Below are 27,059 nucleotides of genomic sequence, written 5' to 3'. Positions count from 1 at the left end.
TCCACAGTAAGTCAAATTGTGATATTGCTATCAAAATTTAACTATGTGATTTTTGTAATCACCTAAAAATGGTCATCTAGACTATTAGCCCCCTTTTCAACATTTTGGCTAAATTAATTTAATCATTTACCTAGACCAAATTGCTAATAATCAATTTATTTGATTATAACCTATAGTTTGACTATGCTATCCTAAGTTCATTATTTGATTAAAAGAACATGTCCCCTTTTAATTAAATAAAAGACCCAATTCTTCTAACCCACTTAAAGTGCACACATAAAGTCCTTTTTCTATTTTAAAATGAAAAGAAAAGGCTTGTGAGACTTTTGTCTTATATGACAAGTCAACCTATATTCTATTGGTTGACTTGTGTGTGCACATGGATCACACCTATTTTTGAATTCCACCATTGATCATCCACCATCTTCATCTTGCTCTCTACCATCCGTATGACTTTAAAAGGGAGAGAGCTTTCCCCCTCAATCCATCCTCATTGTGAATATTGTTATGCTGCAGGTTTTCTAACAGGTTTCTTTGGAGCTTTGTGGAGAACTTCTATTTCTTGTCTACATTCTCTCATCCATGGCATCATGGCATTCTAGCTTAGCTTAGATTTCATTTTTACATGTAGCTTAATCTCACATAGCTTAATATTTGGATTGTAACACTCTCATCCATGCTTAGAATAGCTGCACTTTTCATATTCATTCTAGCTTAATCTTCATTTGCATTGCATCCTTGAGGAACTCCTTGGGACATTTGCATTCTTGCATCTTGTCTTTGGAACCTCCCATTGCATGGTTTACTAGCAAGAAGAGTATCTCTAAGGCTCATCTGAGAGCCTTCTTATTCTTGAAATATACTTTGTTGCACTTCGTGGATAGGGAGCTCTAAGCCAGCATCCAAGCATTCCGAACTCATGGAATCGTTTGGATAGAAGGGTTTAGAGTGGGACACTTTGTACATTTTTGGTGCCCACCTGGGGCTTGAATCAAGTTCTAGCTCCATTTTCTTTCATTTCTTATCTTTGGTTTTTAATAATAGCATATTGGATCTAATCATGTGCTTTTTTAGAATTATCACTTTGGTTTTAAGGCCAACCCATAAGTAGATTGGTTTGAAGGCCAAAAACTTAGTTGGTTTAAAGATTTGATCATATCTTTTAAACCGCTTGGAGTTTGGTTTTAAATTTTATTTTTGCACATTGGGTATGTGTTCAAAATGTTTTAGTCCAATTTTCAAAGCATTTTGACATGATTTGCGGGAGTTATGATTTTTTCTTTATTTTTCATAAAAATCCATTTTTGAGCGCAAATCAATGCATTTTTCAAAAAAACTTACATTTTTAGAAATATTTTTGAATTCTAAGAGGGGTACTCTCTTTGTCTTTTGACTTTTGAGGTTGTATTAGAGATCAAAAACTCAATTTGATAAATCTAGCCTATTTTGACAAAATCTATCTCTAGGGAGCAAATGAAGAGATTTTTTTGAATTTCTTACATTTTTGGAAAGCTCTCTAATTTTTAGTAGGGGTCTCTTCTTTTCATTTCTGTTTTTGGATCTGAAATCATAGCAAACAAGTCTAATCTTGTTGACTAGGTCAAAATCAAAGAGTAAAAATGAGAGCATTTGTGATTAACTTGCACTTTCTTTGCATGCACTTGGTTGGAAGATAAATTAGATTTTTGAGGCAAATAACCAATTTTTATTGCAGATTTTTATGTTATTTCACACTAACTTGTGGTGCTAACAAGTTGTGATTACAGGTTGCCATCCTTATGAAAAAAATTAAAACATTGCATAAAAAGAACGCATGTCAAAGCTTCAAATGCACAAGGGCTACTAACGATTGTTTGCAGGGCTGCCCAATGCATAAAAACCCAATTTTGCTTGTTCTTTACTTTTACATGTGTGACACATACTAGTTGTTTATTTTTAGGCACATTAAAACTTACAATTGAGATCTTTTGGTGATAGGAGAGTATGCTCTTCACCCTTGCGGTGAATCAGAAATCTCGACTTACCATTTGGTTTCAAGAGTAAAAGGCAACTAAATCTTCTTGGTGTGTTTTGGAGAAAATAATTGGAATAGGAGAGTATGCTCTTCACCCTTGTGGTGAATCAGAAATCTTGACTTCTGAAAGTTGATCCACTCTTTGTGTAGTTAGAATCTTTCAGAGGGCCTACTCTCGGACACCCTGAGAGGAATGACCCAAGTGGGGACAAGCAGATTACCCGGCTCTTCCAACCCACTATAAACTCAAGGCTATCAAGGACACAAAACATTGGTAGACATAGTGTTTGTCTTTGCCTAGTGTGATCGCTTATGGGATTTCGACCATAGGGAGATCACTAGGCAAGAATGCTTAAGGTACTCTTGTGGTTGCAAGATCGGTTACTCATCGCAAGGTGAGGTGTCCCATAATTGGGAGCAAGAGGAACACTATGAACGGAAGCCCTATCTAAACACCCTAAGTTAGTAACTACCTTTTTTAGCTGCTTAACTTCTTGGTGCAAGGATCGATCCTAGTGGACTACCCAAATCACCCCAAGATTTTACACTCACCATCTGTGTTCCCTTGGTTATGCTTATGGCATTTCCATGACAAAGCCAATATCTCTTGTGGGAAACCACTTGGTGTGAGGCAAAGGAGCATCAATCATGGGCCAAGATGTTGAGTAATGAACCATGTCCTTTAGGTAGATATTGTTTGATGTGTTCTCGAATGTGGTATACTTGTGAAAATCTTTTGAACATACACATGACGATAATTCTAGGGAATTCTTTTGAGACCTCAGATATGCTTGTATCATGCAAGGTTACTTTGTCCATTGCTTTATTATTTGAAGAATACTCCATGTGTCACTATCTTGCTTGGAAAGAAATTATTTTTGAACATCAAATTTGCTATGCTATCAATTATTGCCAAACTTTGTCAACCAAGTCAAAATGTCAAGTGCAAAAATTTTCTTGTGTTACTTACTAAGGGGGATTTCATCATTTGGCTATGATTTGCTATGTCTCTAGTGCTTAAACATACTTAAAGTGGCTCTTTGGTCTTAGTGCTCTTGGTCTTTTTTTCTTCATGGTCTATGCATGCTTGCTAGTTATCCTTTTGCTAAAATGGTTACCTTGATTTCTTGACTACACTCTTGGGTTGGGAAAGTTGTTCACTTGCCACCTTGCTTGCTCTATCTATTTGGCTATTTGGGCATCTTCCCTAGCTATTGATTTGAGTCATTCATGTCATAAGTTTCTTGGACATATTGTTTGACAAGTCACTTTAATCTCTCTCTACTATCTTGGAAAGTGAACACTCTACCTCCTATAGTTTCAACATCAAGTTATCTTCTAGGCTCTTTTATGCTTGGCTTTGCATCTAAAACTATGGGATCTAAACCTTGTGCTACCAAACTTCAACTGAATCTAGATGATCATGATATCCTCCATGTCACTAAAGAGTTTCAAGATCTATATGCACAATACAAAGAACTAGAAGAGACAAATGATCTTTCTTACCTTCATCTCTCTAAGCGCATGATAGAAATGAAGTCTAAACTTGAGAAAAAGTTAGAGGAGAAGATTGCATCATTACATGAATCTTCTTTAAGATCTTTACATGCATGTGAGTCACCTTCTTTGAGGTCATCCTCTTCTTCTAGGTCTACATGCTCTACTTCAAGACATCAAATATCTTCATCTTCTAGATCTAAAGACCTCTTTAGAGAACAAGCAAGTGATACCTCCTTTGAGCCTATGCCAAAATTTCATGATGGACCTATCTTTGAAAAATTTAATAATGAAGACATGGATGCATTCTATTCACTTGAGAAACAACCAAAGGACTGTAGACATACTTTTGAGAGAAATTTTACTCCCTTGGGGAATTCTTATGATGACATTTTGAGAACACTTCTTAGCACCAAGCTCATCATGTTGCCTAAGTCTAGATCCTATGGAAATCCATTCTTGGATACTTATTGTGCCTATCATCAATCTAATGACCATGCTACTTCTAATTGTATAGATCTGAAACATAAAATCCAAGATCTCATTGATGATGAGATTGTTGATCTTGGAACCTCTAGTGACTCATGTGCTGAGGATACTTCTCTTGAGCAAGATTACATTGATGAAACTATGTCTAGTAGTGGCTCCATTACATCTTCCACTTCTTCCAACACTCATGCATCTCCCAACACTTCAAAGCTTTCCAACATGCATCCATCAAATAAAGAACCTAATACTTTCCACATTGACTACGTGTATCCTCAAGGACTACCTCTAAAAGAAACTTAAGCTAACTTTCACTTGGCTGCAAACCTTTTCCATGCTACTAATCCTAAACATCCTCAATCTTCATGCACTACTATGCCTAATCCAAGCACTACTCCATTCACTCTTCATTCTCCCTTGTCCTTAGAAGTGGCTCCATGTCAAGAGGACTCTCAAAAAGAAAAAGCTATAAATGTCAAGAAAGATCAAGATCAAGCAACCTTTCATCTCTTTCAAGATTTTTCCCCTCCATATCCTATAACTTGTCCACCTCCTAAGTATGATGAAGATACCACTTCCATTATCTCCCTTGAGCTTACTGAAAATTATGAGAAAAGTTCTCTTCATATGCTACCCAAGGCTACTTGTCAAGATCAAAGCATCCCCTCATGTTCTACTTCTCCATATCCACTTCAAAATTGTGCTCAAGCTTCAAGTGCTACTATTAAAAATGTTGTTCCTATCAAAGGTACTCATGAGTCTATTGATGGCTTTGACCATGTTTCTCATTCTAAAGATGTTGATATCCCTTCCCACTATCCCTTTGCATCTTCTAAATCTATCCTTGGTTCTTATCCATCTAAGCTAAAGCATTCAAACCTTCCATCCATATTGGGGCCTTATGTTCCTTCATCTCCTACATTCACTCCTAGCTCATTCCCTAGCTCTCCTATATTACCTCAAGATCAACAAAGACACTCATCCTTGATGACTTTTCACCCATCTATACATCTAAACCAGTCATATCATCCTTATTCATCCACAAATCCCAAGTCCTTTGGAAGTGAGAATAAACATAAGAATCCATTGAAAAAGAAAGATCACTATGTCCCATCTAATCGACATGTGAATGCTAAGAAGGAGAATGCACAAAAGAGACCGCAAAGGTCCACTACTCAAAGAGCTAAACCAAAGAAAATATGGGTTCCTAAATCCATCATTATACAAATGCACTCTCAAGCACCCAAAGAACGAGGAAAATCTAAAGCTATATGGATTCCCAAGTCTCTTTTAGAAGACTTGAATATTGAAAACACTTCAAAGTTGGAATTCAAGCTTCCAAAGGCTTCTATTCCATCTTCTTCCAAAAATCTTCCTAAAATTATTCCAAAGCCTTCCACTCCACTTTTTTTCCAAATCTCTTCTACCACCTCATACATCTAAATCTCAAGCTATTTCATCCATGATTCCTCCATTGTTCCAATACCCTTCAAGGTGTGTGTCAATGTTGATCTTGTCCAATATTTTAGCTACCCACATGAAATCCTCTAAAGCTTACACCTCCTTTCTATACATGAACTCTTATCCTCCATATATTCTTCCTACTACCATTTCCCTTTCATCACCCTATCAACATCTTTGAGCATACCTTTCTATGGTCTTGGCTTATCATGGCTTATCTTTCCTATAGGAGCACTATCTAAATTCAAAAAGCTTGAGCTCTTTCTAAAAATTCAAAAAAATAAAAAGAAAAAAGAAAAAAAAGAAAAAGAAAATAAAAATGAAAATGTGCCTTGGTGAAAACTACTTCTTGTGGCACCTTGGTAGCAAAAGTAAAGAGAAATAAATGCATCCTATGGTGAAAAATACATCTTGTGGTACCTTGGATAAGTACCATGATGAAAACCTGGCAAATAGGCGTCATGTGTAATTCTTCCATCATCCATCTATCCCATCTTCTCTCTTTGATCTTGACAATGTTGAGCTATCTTTGCATATTGGCTATCTTATCCACCAGATTTTCTATTGTGCTATCCCATTCACTCATAGCCTCTATCTTGAGTTTTATTCTTATTTCTCTATCCCATTGCTATACTATCTAGTTGACCCCTTGGTCTTGATCATAATAAATGAAACATGGTTCTCATAGGTCTCTTGACATGGCTACGCTTTTGAACTACACACTTCATGCTATCTCACTTGTTGGCTTCATTGCTTATCCTACATGCTATCTTTCTCATTACTTCCATTGCTTATCCAAAATATGCTTCATATGACTATTTCACCTCTTTCCCTAGCTTGGGTACTCTTTAGGAGTCAGTTCTTGAGGATCACTTTCACTTGCTTCACATTCCTTTCTTATGCATCTTTGCTTATCCATCGGCTTGTTTCTCCATCGTGTCCTACTTGCTAGACATTAGGAGAAAATGATGTGATCTTGCTTGAGAACTAGTGATCTCTAAAACCTTCTAAAAAAATCCAAAAAAAATCATATATGATCCTGAAAAAAATCCTAAAAATCAAAAAATGTCATGAAAAAAGATCTTCTTAGTGAAAACCTAGCAATAGGCACTTTGATGTATCACCAAAAAAATCAAAAATACAAATATACAAAAAAATTGAAAAAAGTCCTGAAAAAATCTATCAAGTGGTGAAAACCTGGAAACAGGCGCTACTTGAAACCCTCGCACCTATGTCTATCTATCTCAATCATCCACTTCGCTACTCATTTCCTAGCTTGGAATTGTTTCTTGTCCTCATCTCAGGGGCATAGCTACTTAGCTTATTGAGGTATTCTTGTGCATTAGGGTTTCTTTGACAACTCACAAAATAGTGTTTCTCAACACTTCCCCCACCTTGACATCAAGTGTTTCTCAACACTTTTCAGATAGTTTACCTATAGTCTCCGATATCACGATATTTCTCACTATCAGAATCAAGTCTTGAAGAAATGGCCAAGTGACTTACACACACGCACTTTAACACTTAAATAACTGAGCTATGCTGATCTCTATCTACTTTGTGTGTTGTCTATGACAATTTCTTTACTATATGTTCCATCCCTAATAGTCTTTCAAGGATGTCATTAACTAGAAGACTGGGGGCATGGGGCATATTTTCTTGATTTCTGGTTGTGGGTATACTTTTTTTGTCTATAGTGTTGTAAGCATTTATGCTTGACCTATTCAACATTTTGACTTACAAATGTATCATCCTTGACTATTTCGCAATATCGCACTTGGGGTTTATCCTGGCACTTATGCCTTGATATAGGTGTAATCTTGCTAAATTAAACTTAGGGAATCTAATCGCGTAGTTATCTTGACTTACATGTCTCTGATGCTTAGATTGGATTTCCACATACCTATCTAATATCGATCATATTCATATCCTCATAGTTATACTAGTGATAGTTGTATGATCTCATGATGTCCCTAATAAATGTTCAATGATGAAATTAAGAGTCTAAATGTTATGCACTTCTTGCTGGTAAACCACTTTGCATATTAGCTTGCATTTTAGGTTCATTTTATAGCTTAGTCTTATATTCTTGCATATGGGGAAAGCTCTCTCTTCATCTTTTCATAGACATATCGGCTAACTCCTTTCATATATTTCTTTACTTTCTTCTTGTTCATCTCTTTTCACCTTCTTAATCTTTCACTTGATCTCTTTTCTATCTTATCATTACATTATATAAAGTTTTGACCTCTTAAATAATTTTGACATCCTGGATTCATTTTTGGGATCAAAATCCAAATTCGAGTTCATCTTGATGGTCAAAATTGTCTTTTAAATTTCTACTTTCTTCTGAGCAGTTAGCTGACCTTTTGAGGTCTAATCTCTGAATCATCGCTGGGGCATCTTCATTTCTTCATGTCTTCATCATTTCCATACTTCATATCTACTTCAATTCACCATTTCATGTCTAAAATCACCTTTCTACTCGTTTTGACCTAATTTTTATGCTATATCCTTTAAGGTCCACTCTAGTCAAACTGGGGCATTTTATTAGTTTCTTATAGTCATTCTTGGGTTCTAATCATCTATCTGTCATCTTGGACATTGCTATATTCTATTTTTCTCATGTCTATCTAGTTTTTACATCCCCTTACCTCATTTCAATTTTGATCTTGAGGGGGCAGAAATACTCTATTGCTGATTGTTACAGCTATCTATTTCTTAGGAGCATTTGTTTGACCTTATCACTTGCTCTCAATCTATTCACTTTGCTAGGTGTTAGAATTCTTTTAGGACCCTAACATCATCTTCCTAGTGTTCAGTACTACCGCTATCAGGCTGTGCATTCAGGACTTGCTATCTTTTTCTGCATTTCATTCTTTGGAATCAGATATCTACATCCATCACCGCCTACTTGGCTTTCTATTTTATTTGACATAATGTGTTCCCAGATCGATCACGCATTAGTCAAAGAGGGGCAAATGTAATCACCTAAAAATGGTCATCTAGACTATTAGCCCCCTTTTCAACATTTTGGCTAAATTAATTTAATCATTTACCTAGACCAAATTGCTAATAATCAATTTAATTTGATTATAACCTATAGTTTGACTATGCTATCCTAAGTTCATTATTTGATTAAAAGAACATGTCCCCTTTTAATTAAATAAAAGACCCCATTCTTCTAACCCACTTAAAGTGCACACATAAAGTCCTTTTTCTATTTTAAAATGAAAAGAAAAGGCTTGTGAGACTTTTGTCTTATATGACAAGTCAACTTATATTCTATTGGTTGACTTGTGTGTGCACATGGATCACACCTATTTTCGAATTCCACCATTGATCATCCACCATCTTCATCTTGATCTCTACCGTCCGTACGACTTTAAAAGGGAGAGAGCTTTCCCCCTCAATCCATCCTCATTGTGAATATTGTTATGCTGCAAGTTTTCTAACAGGTTTCTTTGGAGCTTTGTGGAGAACTTCTATTTCTTGTCTACATTCTCTCATCCATGGCATCATGGCATTCTAGCTTAGCTTAGCTTTCATTTTTACATATAGCTTAATCTCACATAGCTTAATATTTGGATTGTAACACTCTCATCCATGCTTAGAATAACTGCACTTTTCATATTCATTCTAGCTTAATCTTCATTTGCATTGCATCCTTGAGGAACTCCTTGGGACATTTGCATTCTTGCATCTTGTCCTTGGAACCTCCCATTGCATGGTTTACTAGCAAGAAGAGTATCTCTAAGGCTCATCTGAGAGCCTTCTTATTCTTGAAATATACTCTGTTGCACTCCGTGGATAGGGAGCTCTAAGCCGGCATCCAAGCATTCTAAACTCATGGAATCGTTTGGATAGAAGGGTTTAGAGTGGGACACTTTCGAGTGTACAATTTTGAGTCAAACTCATTGACCCATGTTTCATGAGTAGTGATTCAACATGAATCCATCTCTCATGAGAATAAATGGAACACTCAACACTCATTGGATCTAGGTGATGCTCACAGGGGTAAAGCACCGGGACTTTCTTTGAGGTCACCCATCCTAGTACTACTCTAGCCTGAGCGCACTTAACTACGGAGTTTCCTCCATGGTTAAACCCAAAGCTTGCAACCCCATTTGAAAAAGAAGATGCTATATGTGAGCTATTTTCTACTTGATGGCATATCACATGTGTTAGGAAAGTTAAATTATAAATACCCTCTAGCACGATTCATGGTTACTAACATCTATTAACTTAAATCATTCAAGAACACAATTGAGATTCTATACATGATTATTTATAATCTCATTGACCTATTTTGGCACATATTGTAAATCAAATAAGTTGTTCTTGTTCTTTTTCTTCATTGTTAGGCACTTTGTTGAAGCTATGAAAATACAAAGAAAAAGTTGTTTGGTGTATATTGCTTGTCAAAATTTATTGTCAATATCATCAATATATTTCAAAGGGCAGTCGAGCAAATATGAAAATGAGTTGCTTCAATTATTAATGCACCAAAATTGTGACCACAACCTCTAAAAAATTCATATACTTGTATTCTAATCTATTTTTTTATAGAATTATTTATCAAAAAGATTTGTTCAACTTTGGGCTGGCATATGTCATTAAGGAGGCTCTTACATTATAGAGTTATGACAATCCTTACATTGCAATGCTATGACAATATTTAATATTTTTGTAGGAGATTGAATTTTCCTAGTGTTGAAAGTGAAAAAATTATAAAAAATCAATCCTAACCATGTTTTTGAAGCATCTTCAACATCGCAAGATTAAATTGAAAACATACACATAAATGTTTAACCATATAAATAATAAAGAAAATCAAGATTTGAAGGCACTTACCTACAAAGGATGCCATTTTCTAAGATTATTATGCGATACTCGTACATCTAGCACTAAATGAATTTATCTATATTGGAATCTGGTATTTAATTCACAGCTTGCACCAATTGATAAATAAGCTTAAAAGTAAATATCAAATTCTTCCAATGTTGACAAATCCAAATCTGATTAAAAAATTCAAATGCTTGTATTTTAATCGCTTTTAGTACTGATTAGAATTCTTTATCAATACACTATGTTTAACTCAAGGAAGGTATATGTCATCAAGGAGGCCCTTCCATTATAGAGTTGTGAGAACCCTTACTTTGTAATGATATGGCAATATTGAATACTTCTATAAGAGATTAAACTTTACTACTATTGAAAGTAAAAATAATATAATAAATTAAAGCCCAACCATGTTTCTTTAAGGCTTGTTTTCCACTGAAAGAGTGGATTGACAAAAACTAATATTGTTGTGCATGGAATTGAAATACAAAATTCAATATTGCCAGCTACATAGAGTTATAACCATATGAATAATAAATTAAACCAAAATTTAAAGGCACTTAACTACAAAATACATTGATTGTTAAAAAGAGTTGTAATCAACCATACATCTAGCACTCCAAACTTATGGCTTAATCTCTATTATAATTTGTTAATAAATTCACACTCTAAACCAATTGAGCAAAATAAAATTTAAAATAAATGTAATTTAAATTTCTAGTGTCAACAAATCCAATTTCGAGTCATTAGCTGTAGAAGGCCAAAACATTGGAAACATACAAAAACTTGATGCCAACCAAATTCAAATTTGGTATATCAATTTATTTACACCATTATTAAATTGAAGATGTCTAAACACTTTCACATATGTTTTTAAAAAAAAAGTAAGATCTAAAAGCATATGCACCTTAGGTGCCTATCTCAGTTGGGTTGTAACAAGGAACAACATTCTCAATTTATTAGAATTTCAAACCACATTTCCTCTAGTTTGAAAATAGAACTAAAAAATAGTTGAATAAAAGATTCAAACAAGAGCTCTGCAGAGTAGAAGTCCCAAAATAAATTGTAAAATAAAAGCAACAATATGTACAAAAATAAGTTTTCCCTAACAGATGCAAAAACCCTAATTTTTAAATATTTCAAGGACACAAAGCTAATTTTCTTTGAATTACATTAGCACTATTATATTCCAATAAAATCTTGAACATGAATACGGTCATTATTGTAGAAAAGTCTATGTATTATAGGGAGAGTAAAATCAACAATGTTGTGTAAAGTTATCACTTGCTATGGCTAAGAATACATGTCAATAATTGGATGGGGTGACAAACTATTGTGGTCAAAGTGACATAGCGAAATGTTAACTCAATACTTGACAATAGTAAACTTATAGTGATGTTGGAGCTCACTATTGTTGCATTCTAGGTTAATCAAGTTGTGCCTACCATAGATACCACCTCATTTGTATTGTTGATGACCATATATAGTGAGTTCTATTACCCTATGACTTTACTGTACAATGTTTGTGTATTTCATTTACTAGAGAAATAAAAAAATTGAATAAAACCTTATATTTGTGAATGAAAAACCTTATGTATCAATGACAACTCACCTATAAAACACTATTGAAAAATAAATTCTAATTGATAAAATTTTAGTTTTTTCCCCTAACCTTACCTAAAAATGCTAAGTAGCCAATATTACCTAAACATTGCAAATAAATAACATATGACATTTCTAATTCTTGAATGATCTTCTAATGCGAAACCAAAAAATGTAACAATATATACATTTATTATGGTTTTAATCATGAATTTGTTGAAAATGAAGAAATTGGAAAAGCCTTGTATGAGCATGAAGACTTTTGAGGATTGTGTTACAGAAGGGAGTGAGTTTGAATATGTCTATGAGGATGAGACAGATGAGGAGGAGTTTCAGCCGATGGAGAATAAGAGAAAGAATTCTACCCACCATGGTTTGTCTTCTAAGAGCAGGAAAAGGAACAATGATGAGGTGGATTATGATATTGATTTGGGTATTGATGAGGAGATTGTGGAGAAAAAAGATAAGAAGGGAAAAGGGAAAAAAATGGAAACTAGTGGCATAAGAACTAAAGTCAGAAACAAAAAGAAGAATACTGATAGCTGCATGGACATTTCCTCAAATGAGGAACCACTTTCCTATATGGGGGCTATGGACATTAAGGGTAAGAAGAAGATGCCCAAAGGAGATGTCAATTTGAACTTGGAAGATAACACTGAGAATGCTAATTTGAACTTGGGGGAGGAAAATCTGAGATAGAGCTTTGATACTAAAGATCATGGGAATGTGACTATTATGTTCGGCAACCCAGGTTTGATGAAGAGGGATATTGATTTGATTAAGGATCAAATGCAGGATATCCGAAGGGAGTTTCAACATCTTAGTCAAACCAATAGGGTGAGAGAAATTTGGGCTGGCACTTGGATAGACTTACTGATCTTATTGGTACTACTGAAGATGTTACAAATATGATGAAAAGAGTTCCACCTCTAGGGGAGACAATTAGAAATATGGACAAAATGGTGAAAGATTTGCAAAAAAGGGTTAATAAGTTGTATAGAAAAGTCATGGGTATTAAGAACACTATGAAAAATATTGTTGAACAAAGCTACTCGATTTTAAAGGCCATTGCTGAAAATATTAAGGTTCTTTTGGAGAAGTTGGAATAGGGGAGAAAAGCCCATGGCAATAAGGAGTTGAGGGATGATCAAGGACCTAGTAAATGTACTAGGGAAAGTTCAAAGAAACCCGAGGCTATGGAAGATAAAGAGCTTGACGAGCTAAGGGCTTCTACAGTTAAAATGAACATTCTGGCTGATCAGGTTATGGACCTATTGAAGACTTTTGAGCTGTTCTTTATTTGTCTTTCTTCATTTTTTTGCTGTCTTCATTGTTTGCCCTTTTGTTGAGGGATCTTTGGTTCTGGTTGCTATTATTTTGGATGCTGACGCATAGTTTCATTTGGACTTTTAATGCTTATATACTTTTCTCTTTGTTAAAGGTTTCGAGTCCTATCAAAACCTATTTTTACTTGATCAAAACAATATATACATTTATTACATATAAATTTTGACAAGAAATTAAAAAAAAAAGTTTGTTACCCCCATCATCAATCTGCAACTAGGGATAAATCATTATACCTATTTGTCAAACAATTTCTACAAGAATCAATAAAACCCATAAAATTTGGCAATAAGGCTCTTCTTGTAACAACATAAGAATGATGATTTCAAAGACTACAAAACTTAATATTTTTTTATCTCTTCTAAGTCATCTCATGACTACTTTACTTGTAAAAACATTCATTTGATGTCTCATTTTTGTAAACTTGGAAAAATCAATTATTAGTATAGCAAATTCATGGAAATCATCAATCCAAATTTATGAAAGGACTTATTAGGAAAAGAGGGCAATGTTGTAACAATTCTTTTTATCATCGAAATTTCTTAAAATCTTAGAAATTTACACAAATATTTTCCTCATATTCTTTTTTTATTGACTATACATAAAATTTTATAAATTTTGAAAGACAAAATTAAAAAAACTAGTGATAAAAAATATAATGAATCAATAAGAAAAAGTTTAAAAATAAAAATAAAAATAAGAATAATAATATTGCAAAACATTGTAAATATTATTTATTTAATTTAGCCGATAGGCTTTTTATTGTGGCACACAATAGCCTGAAAATTGTCAAATGCCTGAAATGTGTTTGACGTTGACACAGGGAAAAAGCTGATGGGCTTTTTATTGTGGCACACAATAGCCTCAAAATTGTCAAATGCCTAAAATGTGTTTGACGCTGATACAAGGAAAAAATACTCTTAACATTTTTTTATCGAAATTTTGAAATTTATTCACTCACCTCACTTATTTTAATCTATATCATTTTGTCTATTAGTTAAAACCATATCCTATGTACATCAATGGATGACAGAGTGGGCACTAATTCCTTTTCAATATCGAGCAATAAACAATTAGGAAAACCAAATGGATTTATAGCTTTCTACTGAAGGTTACCTCAAGTGAGTTGCCACAATCTTTTTCTCTTGATAATGAAACTTGTGTCTAATTTCATTTTATTTAATGTGTTTTTATGGTACATTTTGCAGACCATTGTTCACTTCTTTGACCGATGGATAGGTTCTTGAACACTTCAAACAATATTATATCCTGTTGTTTTTGCATTCTGTACTCGCGTGAATTGGAAGTTCATAGTTTTTGTTTCTCTCCTTGTTAAAAAAGACTCGGAACATGCCTTTCTTTGCAAAATGGCTTGCAATACCTTTTGGAGCTATCCTTCAACTTAGCTGCTTCTAGGGACTTATTTATTCCTTCAATTTGCTCAGGTCCTTCAGTTGTCCTCACCTACATTTACCCGGAATTTGAATCTAGATCTTATGCTTACAAAAGTCCATAACCTATGACTTGCTACAAGACCACACATACCTAGGGGTATTTCTAATTTTTTAACATACTTTGATTAGACGCTTCAAAGCATACCCACAAGACTTGGATTCCTTGAAATTCATTTTGGAATTCATTTTTTGTGTGGTAAGCAGGGGTACTATTATTTTAGACATATAATCAAGCAATTGGTATTACTTGTTCATTGTAGTATTGGATCAATTTGCTACAATGGAACATATTTCAATTGCAATGATGCTTTTAGATTGCCATTCATTCCCACAGCAACAATTTTTTATGTCACTTGATTTTGGTCTCAGTATAACACATTCTACTTGGAATGGCTGGTAAATTGCTCAGAAGTTTTATCACTCAATTCTTGACATTAATCAGCACCTGCCCCAGCTACTTCTCCGTAGGCTTCTTTTCTTCCCAACTTTTGTCGTCCCATCTATTTCTCATTCATATCTGTAAGAAGAATTTTGTATTAAAAAAATATTATTGCAGGAGTATTTCTAGAAACATCTATGGTGGATTTGAAACCAAATATCAAATGTTTCGAAGTTAAATGTTTTTGACATTTTCATTTTGTTGGGCATATATGTGAGTTATGAGAACAGATATGTGAGAGAGAAACATCTGAAGAAATTTGAGATATGAAAAGACCATTACTGTTGTAATAGCAATTTCAAAAATAGGGCAAACTCTTTGTAAGAGAGAAAAGAGAAGAAAACAAGGGTTTTAAATTTTTTTAAAGTTGAATGAAAGAGCAAGAACTCTATTTAGCAAATCATATCTGTATGTTTTAATATATGAATATATAAATTGTTTATAATAGCAAGGGATCTTTTTTCTATTATTACTTTTATCTCTGTCTCTTTCTTTTTTCGCTCTGTTTTATTTTTATTTTTATTTTCTCTACCTCTTCATCAGTCGTATCGGAGCCTAAGGTCATTTGTGCAAAAGTTTTTTCAAAAGAGCTGAAGAGTTTTTCATAGTCAACCATGGCAGCTCCAAGCACAAGCTTGACAAACCCACAAATCCCATAGCTCAATGTGAAAAATTATGACTTTTGGGCAGTCACAATGAAGCCATTATTTTCTTCACAAGATTTATGGGATATTGTTGAAAATGGATACCCAAAACCAGCAAATGTAGCAGATATAATGCACTCTTTGAAACAGATAAAGACTAATTGAAAGATAAAGTAGATAAAGACTTATTGGAAGATAATAGAAAGAAGGATTCAAAAGCTTAGTTTTTAATCTCTCTAGGGGTGTATGAGAGCTTATTTCCAAGGATTGTAGCAGCAATCAAAGTCCAAGTCCAAGCAAACATGAGATATTCTTTACATAATATGAGAACTTATTTCCAAGGATTGTAGCAGCAACAAAGTCCAAGCAAATATGAGATATTCTTTACATAACCTATCAAGGAATGGCAAAAGTGTAGACAACTAAACTACAAATACTAAGAAGGGATTTTGGGACCATTTACACCAAGGAATCAGATACAATAGAGTCATTCTTCAGTCAACTCCTTGGATTAGTAAACCAAATTAGATCTCATGGTGAGACACTTGAGGAAGATGCAATTGAAAGGATTTTAGAATGTTTGCTTCCTAGATTTGAGACTATTGTGGTGGCCATAAAAGAGACAAAAACATTTTTGTATCGAGATTTTGAAATTTATTCACCCTTACTTATCTTTTCAATATGTGATTAAAATATATTTAACAAACGCAAGACACAAGATTGATGAAGTGTGTTGATTATTTAATTTTACGAGTATATATATATATATATATATATATATATATATATATATATATATATATATATATATATATATATATGTCCCTTAGTTGTAGCTAATGCTCAACTATGATTTGATAGTTTTATCTTTTGCTTTACACAGCTTCAAAAAATTAGGTCTCATATTTTCCCTAAAACTACTTGACAAAATATTTTAAAAAGTTTTTAAAAAAGCTAGAAACTATAAAAAAAATATAAAAAATTCTCTTGCAACTATGTTGGAGAAAATTCAATTCACTGTCAATTGAGTAGGTCTCTTGGGGCCATGAAAAATTGATGATAGGTGTTAAATAATTTAAATGAAACGTGATTTTCTATGCAACTCACAAATTTGAGATAGTTCCTTTATAAACTAGTATTGTCGGCCACATCACTCAATAGAGAAAACATTAAAATATGAGACGTTTTATCATCTGAGTTTGACAACTTTTTTGAGACACATTTCAAGCTAGAAAGCTATTCGAAAATAATTGAAACTCATACATCACTCACCTTGGGACTACACAGCTAAGAAAGCATGTTCTGTCGGAGGAAACAAGTTTAACCACCCATAGATTAATGAATCTAGGTTCTTTCAATGCCTTTTAGAAATCATTGGGTGTTCATCTTAATTATTGTTGTCAAGAGTTTTGGAAGTGGAAATGGTTTCTTGTGAATGGAACTAAATTAGTTGCTTCATTGAAGATATGGATTTAAATTCTAATTTGTTTATAGCCCATTTTTTTAATATGGTATTGCCAACCATCTGAGTTCTTATAGGCACTCATTTACTGATTTTTATGTTACATTGTGTTTTTTGTCCAGTCTATGCTACATGGAAAATGGATATTTCTATGGGACAAGATCTATACAATCAAAACATCAAATGGTTTGAACCAAAAAAAATTGAGACAATAATGTACAGCATATGATGATATCGGCGTACACATTGTACCTTTTGGTACAAGCGCTAGTATATGTAACTATGTAGTATCAATTGCATGATTATCATTACTAAACAACATATCCATCGACCATTGCATTTTGAATCACATTGTCAATATACTATTAAACCACTACCTATAAGTGTCAATAAACTCAAAATCAACATCTTCATGGAGGAAAAATGGTGTAATGCATTGAAACTTATTTTCTTGTGGTGAAAGGTTTGATTGTGCACTTGTCGGCTCGAGACATTCTTGAAGCCCATGATAGACGAACAAATGATCCACATTAATAATTTTGTTGCCATACTTAACTATTATTGGTAAGCAACGTGGAGAGCGTGCACCCTTTTACGCTATCAAAGTACACATTATATTGAATGCCAAGATAAAATGAGAATTAATTGAAATTTTAAAAGAAAAATACTTAACATAAAAAAAAAACTAGTTTTCCCTCGTTTTACTTGTTAGACTATAATTTATTGATGGATAATTTTAGTTTAAAAATTCATTTCATTTTATAAAAATATATTTTTAATTAGCAGAAAGAATAATTTTTTTCGCAAATGAATAATTTCTACTACAATCATATTATTTCACAAATATATGTTATTAAATAATAATTGGTTATATTTTTTAATTTCAGTTTTAGACAGATAAAAGGTTAGGGTCTGTTTGGTTGTGGGAATATAAAAATGGGAACAGGAATACTTATTCTCGAATAGAAAATGATGTTATGTATTTCTATTCTTGTTTGGTTCACCTATAATTTGATGTGGAATTCACGGATTCAAAAATTTATGTTTTCTAAATTAAAAAAATAGGAATAGGAATTCATATTCCACCTATTTAGGTGGAATAGCAAATCCTCATTTTTGGGCCAAAATTGGAATACGTATTCCAATTTTATTCCTATTCCATTTCTGATTTGGTGCATCCAAACAAAGACTTCAAAATTTTAAGAATATACATATGCCTATTCCACTTGTATTCCCGTTGCCTAACGGGCCCTAAGTGTATATTTGAAAATAAGAGTGATACAAAATTTCTTTCAATTGTGCCATATAAAATAATTAAAATAATGAATGATTTAAAAAAAATTATTTATAAAAATTTAATACAAACTTAATATAAGAGTGGTACAGACAACAAAATTTTTGTATTGGAATTCTCAATGCACAGTGGCATATGTTTGAATTATAAGGACATTCTAAGAGCATACAATTTAAGCAATTTCTTTTAGCAAAAAGAAAAAGAACTAAACAACAAAACTATTGATCAAAGATTCATTCTAGAGGGGAGATCTAAAGATTGGGTTACAAATTGTTCAAGACTTTCTTCTAAGATGTGTTATTCTTAGGTCTAATAGGCTACTTAGGCCTTGTGGAAGTTGTTGATAATTTTCATTCACTCATTCTACAATGATTCATTTATCCCCACTTTTTTTGGAAGGTTTTATACAAACTCAAATATATTTTTGCAAATCCATATAGATAGGGGAAAACACCCAGTAGCTGCCCAAGCTAACTTCACACACCTAGAACTCCTAAATCATAAGTCAAATTTTGTCGACCTCTTCAGTGTACCTTTGAAGGTGAGTGAAGTGCTTAAAGCTAAGGTTTCAGCGTTTGGGGTATTCACAGATGTCTTTGTAAGGATTATGTAGTGCAAAGTGATCCAAAGATACCAATTCAAAATGCACAATACTTGCTATGTTCATGCACTAATAGTCACTCACTCAAAAATATTTAGTACTTGTGGCTAAACATCCCAGTAGTCTTTATGAAATGTCATAATAGTGGTGTACATTTGAATCAATCAGCAACCAAAAAAGTTAAAAAATTGATTGACTATTTGTACATGTGTAATCAGCTATTATCACACGTGTTTTCATTTTTGGGACTCTACTGAGGGGGTATCTATGACAAAAACCATAGCGATTATGGGACCCCATGTCAGGAATTGGATATTTTCCCCTATATATAAACCATAAATTGCCAACAATCCCCTAATTAGAAAATCAATTCAATATTTAGATATTGAGCTATTTTCTATCTTTGTTGGAATTTCTAATGATGGAAGGGTGGGGGACATAGATGTCCTTTCGTGGAATTTGAAGAGAAAGTGATGTTTATCATGTGGATTTGGCTTGAGTTAATGTTGGATAGGTAGGGACTCCATATTGTGTACATCAATTAGGACATTTCATAATAGTGGTGCACAAATAGGTTTGAGTTAATGTGGGTAGGTAGGAACTGATTATCAAATATGCTAATTAACTATCCCTTAATTAGAACATCAATTTAATATTTAGATATTGAACTCTTTTATATCTTTTTGGGAAATCTAATGAAGGAAAGGTGGGGGACATAGATGTCCCATTGTAGAATTTGAAAAGAAAGTGGCTTGAGTTAATGTAGGGTCATGAACTATAAAAAGATCCATTTCTATTTATCTGTAGCTAACTCTTAAGTGAGAAAAGCATGGGATATCTCAACGTCTATTCTGTCGAATTTGGAAACAAAGGTGATGTTCATAAGGTGATGTTTATAGTTTATTATCATAAACTATAAAGAGATGTCTTTTAAATTTCTATTTACAACAAATCTTTAAAAAAGTGAGGGAGGGAGATGTCCAATCCATGGAATTTCAAGAAAGAAACATCACGTGGAATTTGGAGGAATTTGCAGACATAAGCGATGATGGCGGTGTGAATTAGTGCGGGTCACAGATGTGGAATAGTTATGCAATCCAGACGAGTTCCCATAAGATGGGACCAGCCATTATAATCCAGGCGCACCAGGCTCAACCTTTGAAGGATTGTAAAGGAAGGGTAGGCCACGTATAATCAAGTTAAAGTGTATGGACTGAGGTGACTTCATTCCTAGCCTTAAATGGATTCAACTTGTGAAGAGGATTTGGCACAAGTATGAGCAACACAGGAGTTAACGTGGCAGTTTCTGCCGGATACCCAAATGGAGGAAATGGTGTGCAGCCGGAGCTACAGAGCGTTGTTGTGCAGGGACCAACAGAAGAAATCCAGCACTATGACAAGGAAGAGAAACCCCAGTCTAAATCCCCTGTTACTCAATCTTCATCGTCAGGCTGGGTTGAATTGGAATCCAGGAGTTCCATGAAGAGTAATGTGGGACAAAAACCTTCATTTTCATCCAGAGTTAAATCTGAGATGAGTGCAAGGATGTCCACCTTCAAGATCAACAAAAATTCCAGTTTTAGTAGCTCTAATGCTAGTGCTACTAAAAGGTCTAAGTTTAGTAGAACTGCATCCAGTGCAGAGAGGGGGTTGAAAAGTCTGAGATTTTTGGATGGAAATGCTGAGAAAGATGCCTGGAAAACAGTAGAGAGACGATTCGATCAGATTGCCGTTGATGGGAGACTTTCCAGGCAGAACTTTGGTTCATGTATAGGTAGGTATTCCTAAGTTTTGAATTTTCTCATAGAAATTTTAATATTTTATAAGTTATCATCTGACATTGGACAATGGCTGACTTGATAATAGAAGATTATTCTGTTTTGGTTTTCGAGTCTATGGGAGTCTGTAATATGTTTGTGACAGGAATGGACACAAAGGAGTTTGCTCTGCAACTGTTTGATGCTCTGGCTCGAAGAAGGGGGGTTCAAAGTGATAACCTGTCCAAGGATGAGCTCCACCAATTCTGGCAGGGCATGGCTGATCAAAACTTCGATTCCAGGCTTCAGATCTTCTTTGACATGTAAATTATGTTGTAAACTTCAATAGTGCCATAGTTGTTTTTTATGTTTGTTTGATGGTCGCTTATCAGGTCAAATTTTGGATATGATCAGGTGTGACAAGAATGGAGACGGAAGGATATCTGAAGATGAGGTTAAAGAGGTAACCATAAAATCCTTTTATTCCTCTCGAATATCGGGTTTGTAATTAATGTTTTAGGTGTGAATTCTTGAAGCCCTTCATGTAAATTGCATATTGATTGCTTTAGCTGTATTGTGCACAACCAGGTCATTGAGTTGAGCGCTTCTGCAAATAAACTACCAAATATGAAGAGGAATGCTGCGGAATATGCAGCTTTGATCATGGATGAGCTTGACCCAGATAACTTCGGACACATTGAGGTTATTTGATTTTCTAACTTTGAATAGAACTTAACTTTCAATGTGTAGATATAGTTGACATTAGTCTTCCATATTTCATGTAGTAATATAAAGAATATATTGTTTTTAATGGAAAGATTTTAGTATCTAGAGATGTCATATTTGTGTCTTTATATTATGGATATTATGGATTATAATAATACCAATAAACATACATTTTGAAAGTAAAGCCTCTTTCAGCTAAACAGCAATGTACAGGAGGCGATCCTGTATGTCAAATCTACTTAAGAATCAAATCTGATTCAAACACATCTTTAAAGATTTAAATATTGGTAGATAACTTTCTATATCTAATATTACTTTTCAAAATAACATATTCAACCATTTAAAATGATTCATCATGCGAAAAAAACAGTGATCCAAAACAATAATTGAAGTCTGTATATTTTTTCAAATTGATATTTCCTATCAAATTTAACAACCTAAACAGCTTCAAAAAGAAGAGACTGATCCAAAATATGGCTCCAAGAACATAGATTTTGAAACATTCACATAAATCCCTCACAGATGATTGATGAATGTGTAACGTGACTTTGAACATGATGCAGATATGGCAGCTTGAGACATTGCTGCAAGGAATGGTGAAATCTTATGGCGGGAATGAAGAAGGCCTAAAGCAGAGCAAAAGGTTTTGTAGGACCATGATTCCCCAAAGATGGAGGGGTCCGATTCATAAATACAAGGAGCTGGCCAGTGAATATATTCAGGAGCACTGGAGGCGTATGTGGCTTATTTTAGTGTGGATGGGAATAAATGGAGGCTTGTTCACATGGAAATTCATGCAATACAGAAACAGAAGTGCATTCCAGGTGATGGGATACTGTGTTTGTGTAGCCAAGGGGGCTGCAGAGACATTAAAGTTTAACATGGCTCTGATTCTCTTTCCTGTTTGCCGTAACACCATCACCTTCCTCAGGTCCACTTTTCTTGGTTCCATTTTCCCTTTTGATGACAACATCAACGCTCACAAGGTAAGTTAACATCAATGGCAGCCCTAGCCTACAGAAGGATTGATACTCTGTTTTCAAGAAAGACAATTGGGTTTTTTGTTTTCTTTCTTTTGGGCAGGTAATAGCTTCAGGAGTTGCCATGGGTGTGTTCATTCACGGGACTGTGCATCTCGCCTGTGATTTCCCCAGAATTGCTTCGTGTCCGACGCCAAAGTTTATTGCAACAATAGGACATGGCTTCCATAACAAGAAACCTAGATATGGGGACTTGTTGTTGAGCACAGTGGGAATGACAGGAGTCATAATGGTGTTTGTGATGGCCTTCTCCTTCACTCTGGCCCTTCATAGTTTCAGAAAAAATGTGGTCAAGTTGCCGTGGCCTCTGCATAATCTGGCTGGGTTCAATGCTTTCTGGTACGCTCATCATTTGTTCATTGCTGTCTATGCTCTGCTCATTGTCCATTCTACCTTCATATATCTCACACGTGAATGGTATAACAAAACGGTAAAGTCTTTAAACCTTTGTTGATCCTATTTTGGTTTTCTATTCTAAACTTTGATTTTGTATAGGTGGCTCACATATTAATGTGATTTTATATGACTTGTCTAAACAATTTAATGCGTAGAATGTCCTATTTAAATTTACACTTCAATCTATAGATCAATCCGATCAGTATAATTAGATAAAGAAAACAATGCGTAATGTTACTTTGTGTTGATTAAGCAGACGTGGATGTATCTAGCCATTCCTATACTTTTTTATGCTGGTGAGCGCATGTTGAGATTCTTCCGTGAAAATAACTACAGAGTAAGCATAGTTAAGGTAAGCAAATAGTTAATTGGAACAAATAAGTTCTTTATTAATATTTTATTTTTTATTTTTAAAGAATTAGTTGTATATATTTTTTATTGATGTTTTACATCACATTTACATTCATTGATCAATTATCAGAGAGAATAATACGATTTAAAATGATGAGACAAACATATACAGTTAATTCTTAAAGCATCTATTTATTCATAATAAATACTGGTATGTCTTATTTGTATTTAATTTTAGGAGGAGTTATTTATTTAAAACAAATGGTAGTAAGCATATCCATACTCAATTTTATACGCTGAACTTTGTTTCACTTGATCTTTAAGTATTTTTTAAAATTGATAATAAACAAATGTTGTAGGCTGCCATATATCCTGGTGGTGTCCTTGCACTTCACATGAACAAACCCCCAAGTTTCAAGTATAAAAGTGGGATGTACATGTTCATCAAGTGTCCAAATGTTTCTCCATTTGAATGGTGAGATATATATTAAGTGCATCATTTTAGTTTTAAAAAGCATATCTTAAACTTTGACTTGTTTGGTACTCTGAAAAACAAATATAATTTAAATAAGCTACTTAATCAAACGAAAACTTGGAATACCAAATTCAAACCTATGCGATTGACTAATGAAATATCAATTTAATATGAATAATTTATAATGTGAATCTGTAGGCATCCATTTTCCATTACCTCAGCTCCAGGAGACGACTACTTAAGCGTTCATATAAGAACCCTAGGTGATTGGACTAAAGCACTTCAAAAGATATTCTCTAAGGTGAATAATTTTACTAAACCAGCTGTATTTTGGTAGTCAAAAATAACTGTCAGAAATTTACAATCTGCTTTTATGACGTAGGTTTGTGAGCCTCCTGCAGGCACTGAGGCTGATGGCATGTTGGTAGCTCACGAAGGAAAGTCTGCAAACAGGTTTGACGCAAACTTCTCATATGTCATTAATCTAAATACACAGAGATAAAGAAATCATTTCCAACATTGGGATGTAACTGAATGGCAGATTTCCCAAGCTCTATATTGACGGACCATATGGAGCTCCTGCCCAAAGTTATACCAAGTATGATATTCTGCTACTGGTGGGACTCGGCATTGGAGCAACACCCTTCATCAGCATCCTCAGAGATCTTCTTAATAACATCAAATCTAGGAAAGAAAATATCAATGTAAGTACCAAGTGTGGGATGAAATAATAGATTTAAATTAGCAAGTGTTCAATTCTTGAAGTTTTAGGTTGGAATCAAACAGTACACTCTGAACTTCAGTTTATCAATTCCTCAAGTTTAAAGAATAAATTGCTTTATTGTTGAAGTTTGAATCAAGAAATACAACTTATTTAGATAGACCATTAAAAAATATTCAGTTAAATCTAGTAATCAATATAATTCCAGCTGAACCACCTACACAAATCAAAACTTATTTGTAATTTGAACTGGAATGAGATGATATTGCTCTGTTTTGCTAAGTTGTTGCTAATGAAGGAGAGTGGAAGCAAAGGCGAGTGGAGTTCAGGAAGTGGAGAAGGAAGCAGGAATAAAGAAGGAATCCCTGAACGTGCATATTTCTACTGGGTAACAAAGGAGCAAGGCTCTTTTGAGTGGTTCAAAGGTGTCATGAATGAAGTTGCAGAAAGCGACCACAATGTAAGTTTGATCAATTAAGTAAGAGAGTTTTCATAATTTATAAAAATTATTCATTTGTTGTTTCTAAAATCGATCATGTAAAGTTTGCTTAATCAAAGTGTCGGATCACACTCTGTGATCTATCATTAAGATGAAAGAGAGAAAGTAAAAGGAGGGAAAAAAAAATAAAGGAGATCTTTTTTTTCTTTTCTTCTTTTTACTTTGTGTCTTTCATTCTGATGATAGATCACAGATTGTGATTGAAAATGTTGATAGAAATTTTTTTTACACAATCAATTCCAAAAACAACAAATGAAACTTCATCAATTGCCTAAAAATATAATATTAATGTTATAAAAGCATTAAATGTGATTGATGAGTAGAATGGGTTCTGTAGAAAGTAATTGAGATGCACAACCACTTAACGAGCGTGTATGAAGAGGGAGATGCTCGTTCAGCTCTGATAGCGATGGTGCAATCCCTCCATCATGCTAAAAATGGATTTGACATCGTCTCTGGTTGCAGGGTAAGCTTGTTCTCTTCTCTTCTCTTCTTCTTCCCAAACAGTTGAGTCCATTGTGGTTAATGTGAATGAATGGCAGGTTCGAACACACTTTGGGAGGCCAAACTGGAGGAGGGTGTTCTCCAAGATAGCTGCAGACCACATGGGCGCTCGCATAGGTGAGAATTACATTGCTCGTTGAACCTCTTTAGATGTAAATACAAGAAAAGCATGGCTGAAAATGATATGCAAATAAATAAATGCAGGTGTCTTCTATTGCGGGCCTCCCATGCTTGTCAGTCAGTTGCGCTCACTTTCGCAGGAGTACACCCACAGCTCAAACACCCGCTTTGATTTTCACAAAGAAAACTTCTAGCCACCTTTCTCACATTTCTACTAGATTATTGTTTCTTATATTGCATTTTTCAATGGAGCTATGAAAACAATTAAGTTCGGCATTGTGCTTGTATGATGGGTCTTACAAAGAACTTGAATAGTTTCACAGTTCGATAGCGTTCTAATAGTTTGTGAGGGTGCAGAAGATAAAATCACAAGAGATTACACTCATATTTGTAGTTTTGGTTTAGAATTTTATTTATAACTTCGAGTAATTTTTGTAAGAATGTTGTTGATTCTATACATAGGCTCCAATTAGTGACTCATTTTAGCACACTTATTGGGGGAGGGGACTATAATCTTCTATTGTCAATATGTATGTTATTTTTTGGATGTAATTCTTATATATAAGTCATTTGTTGATCTAATATATAATAAGTCTATAAAAATATTATTATAATCTACAATTTTTAGCTACATTTAAAATTTAAGCATCTCATATAATCATTTTACTGTTTTAAACTTCAATAGGAGAAATGGGCTCCTTGACTATATTTCAATTACTAAGTTTATGTTTCAATTATTTTTACTTTTTGTTTATCCAATCTTTTAATTCTTAATTTTAAAGAAATAAAAAAGTTGATGACTACAGGTCTATTTACAAATATATTATGTATCAATAGTTGTCTATTAGTACTCCTAGGAGTTAGGATTCTTGGGTGAATATTGAGATATTTGTGCATAAGTATTGACAAATTCTTGGGTGGTTTATTGCATGGTTATTGAGGGATAGTTAAATAGGTTTTAGATGACACTTTGAAAAGACCAATTTTTTACCCTTGTGCTCAAGAGTTCCCGCAACCTATGTTGTTACTACCTAATTAGCCAGACCAAAAGAAAAGCATCAATATTTGATATACTATTTAGGATTTGTGAGCAATGTAAAGTCAGCTATAACTACTAGTATGCTTTCTCTAATTTATTCTAGCGAATGACATAAAGTGTTAAGCATATTTTCCTCAAATATGTTATTAAATTATATTGTCTGAAAATTTTAAAACTCTATCTTACATCCACATTTTTTTCCTTTATAACTAAATTTTGAAAGAATATCATGTGTAAATGGTTACACATTGCAACTCCTCAGAGAGGGAGGATCAATGTTAATATCATACT

The 27,059-nt window shown here is 33.8% G+C and overlaps 1 protein-coding gene across 3 annotated transcripts; it reads left to right on the top strand.

The window, feature by feature from the left end:
• Positions 1-20,084: 20,084 nt before the first annotated feature.
• On the top strand, positions 20,085-26,209 carry LOC149542835 (putative respiratory burst oxidase homolog protein H). Of its 3 annotated transcripts, none has more exons than XM_089797723.1 (15): positions 20,085-20,914; positions 21,064-21,220; positions 21,312-21,360; positions 21,486-21,599; positions 22,187-22,609; positions 22,707-23,093; positions 23,316-23,411; positions 23,770-23,885; positions 24,084-24,186; positions 24,268-24,338; positions 24,427-24,589; positions 24,905-25,066; positions 25,443-25,571; positions 25,648-25,726; positions 25,814-26,209. In XM_089797723.1, exons 1-15 carry the CDS (start codon positions 20,416-20,418, stop codon positions 25,921-25,923), a joined length of 2,658 nt encoding a protein of 885 aa, XP_089653849.1. In that variant the 5' UTR covers positions 20,085-20,415; the 3' UTR covers positions 25,924-26,209. The 3 variants fall into 3 exon arrangements, with proteins under 3 accessions (XP_089653849.1, XP_089653850.1, XP_089653848.1); XM_089797724.1 differs by having other exon boundaries at positions 20,284-20,914; positions 24,908-25,066; XM_089797722.1 differs by having other exon boundaries at positions 20,284-20,914; positions 24,890-25,066.
• Positions 26,210-27,059: the final 850 nt, after the last annotated feature.

Source organism: Cupressus sempervirens, chromosome 8, assembly GCF_028749045.1.
Source record: "Cupressus sempervirens isolate cs-2001-9-10 chromosome 8, ASM2874904v1, whole genome shotgun sequence".
Taxonomy (NCBI): domain Eukaryota; kingdom Viridiplantae; phylum Streptophyta; class Pinopsida; order Cupressales; family Cupressaceae; genus Cupressus; species Cupressus sempervirens.
This window is presented reverse-complemented; position numbering and strand designations above follow the sequence as displayed.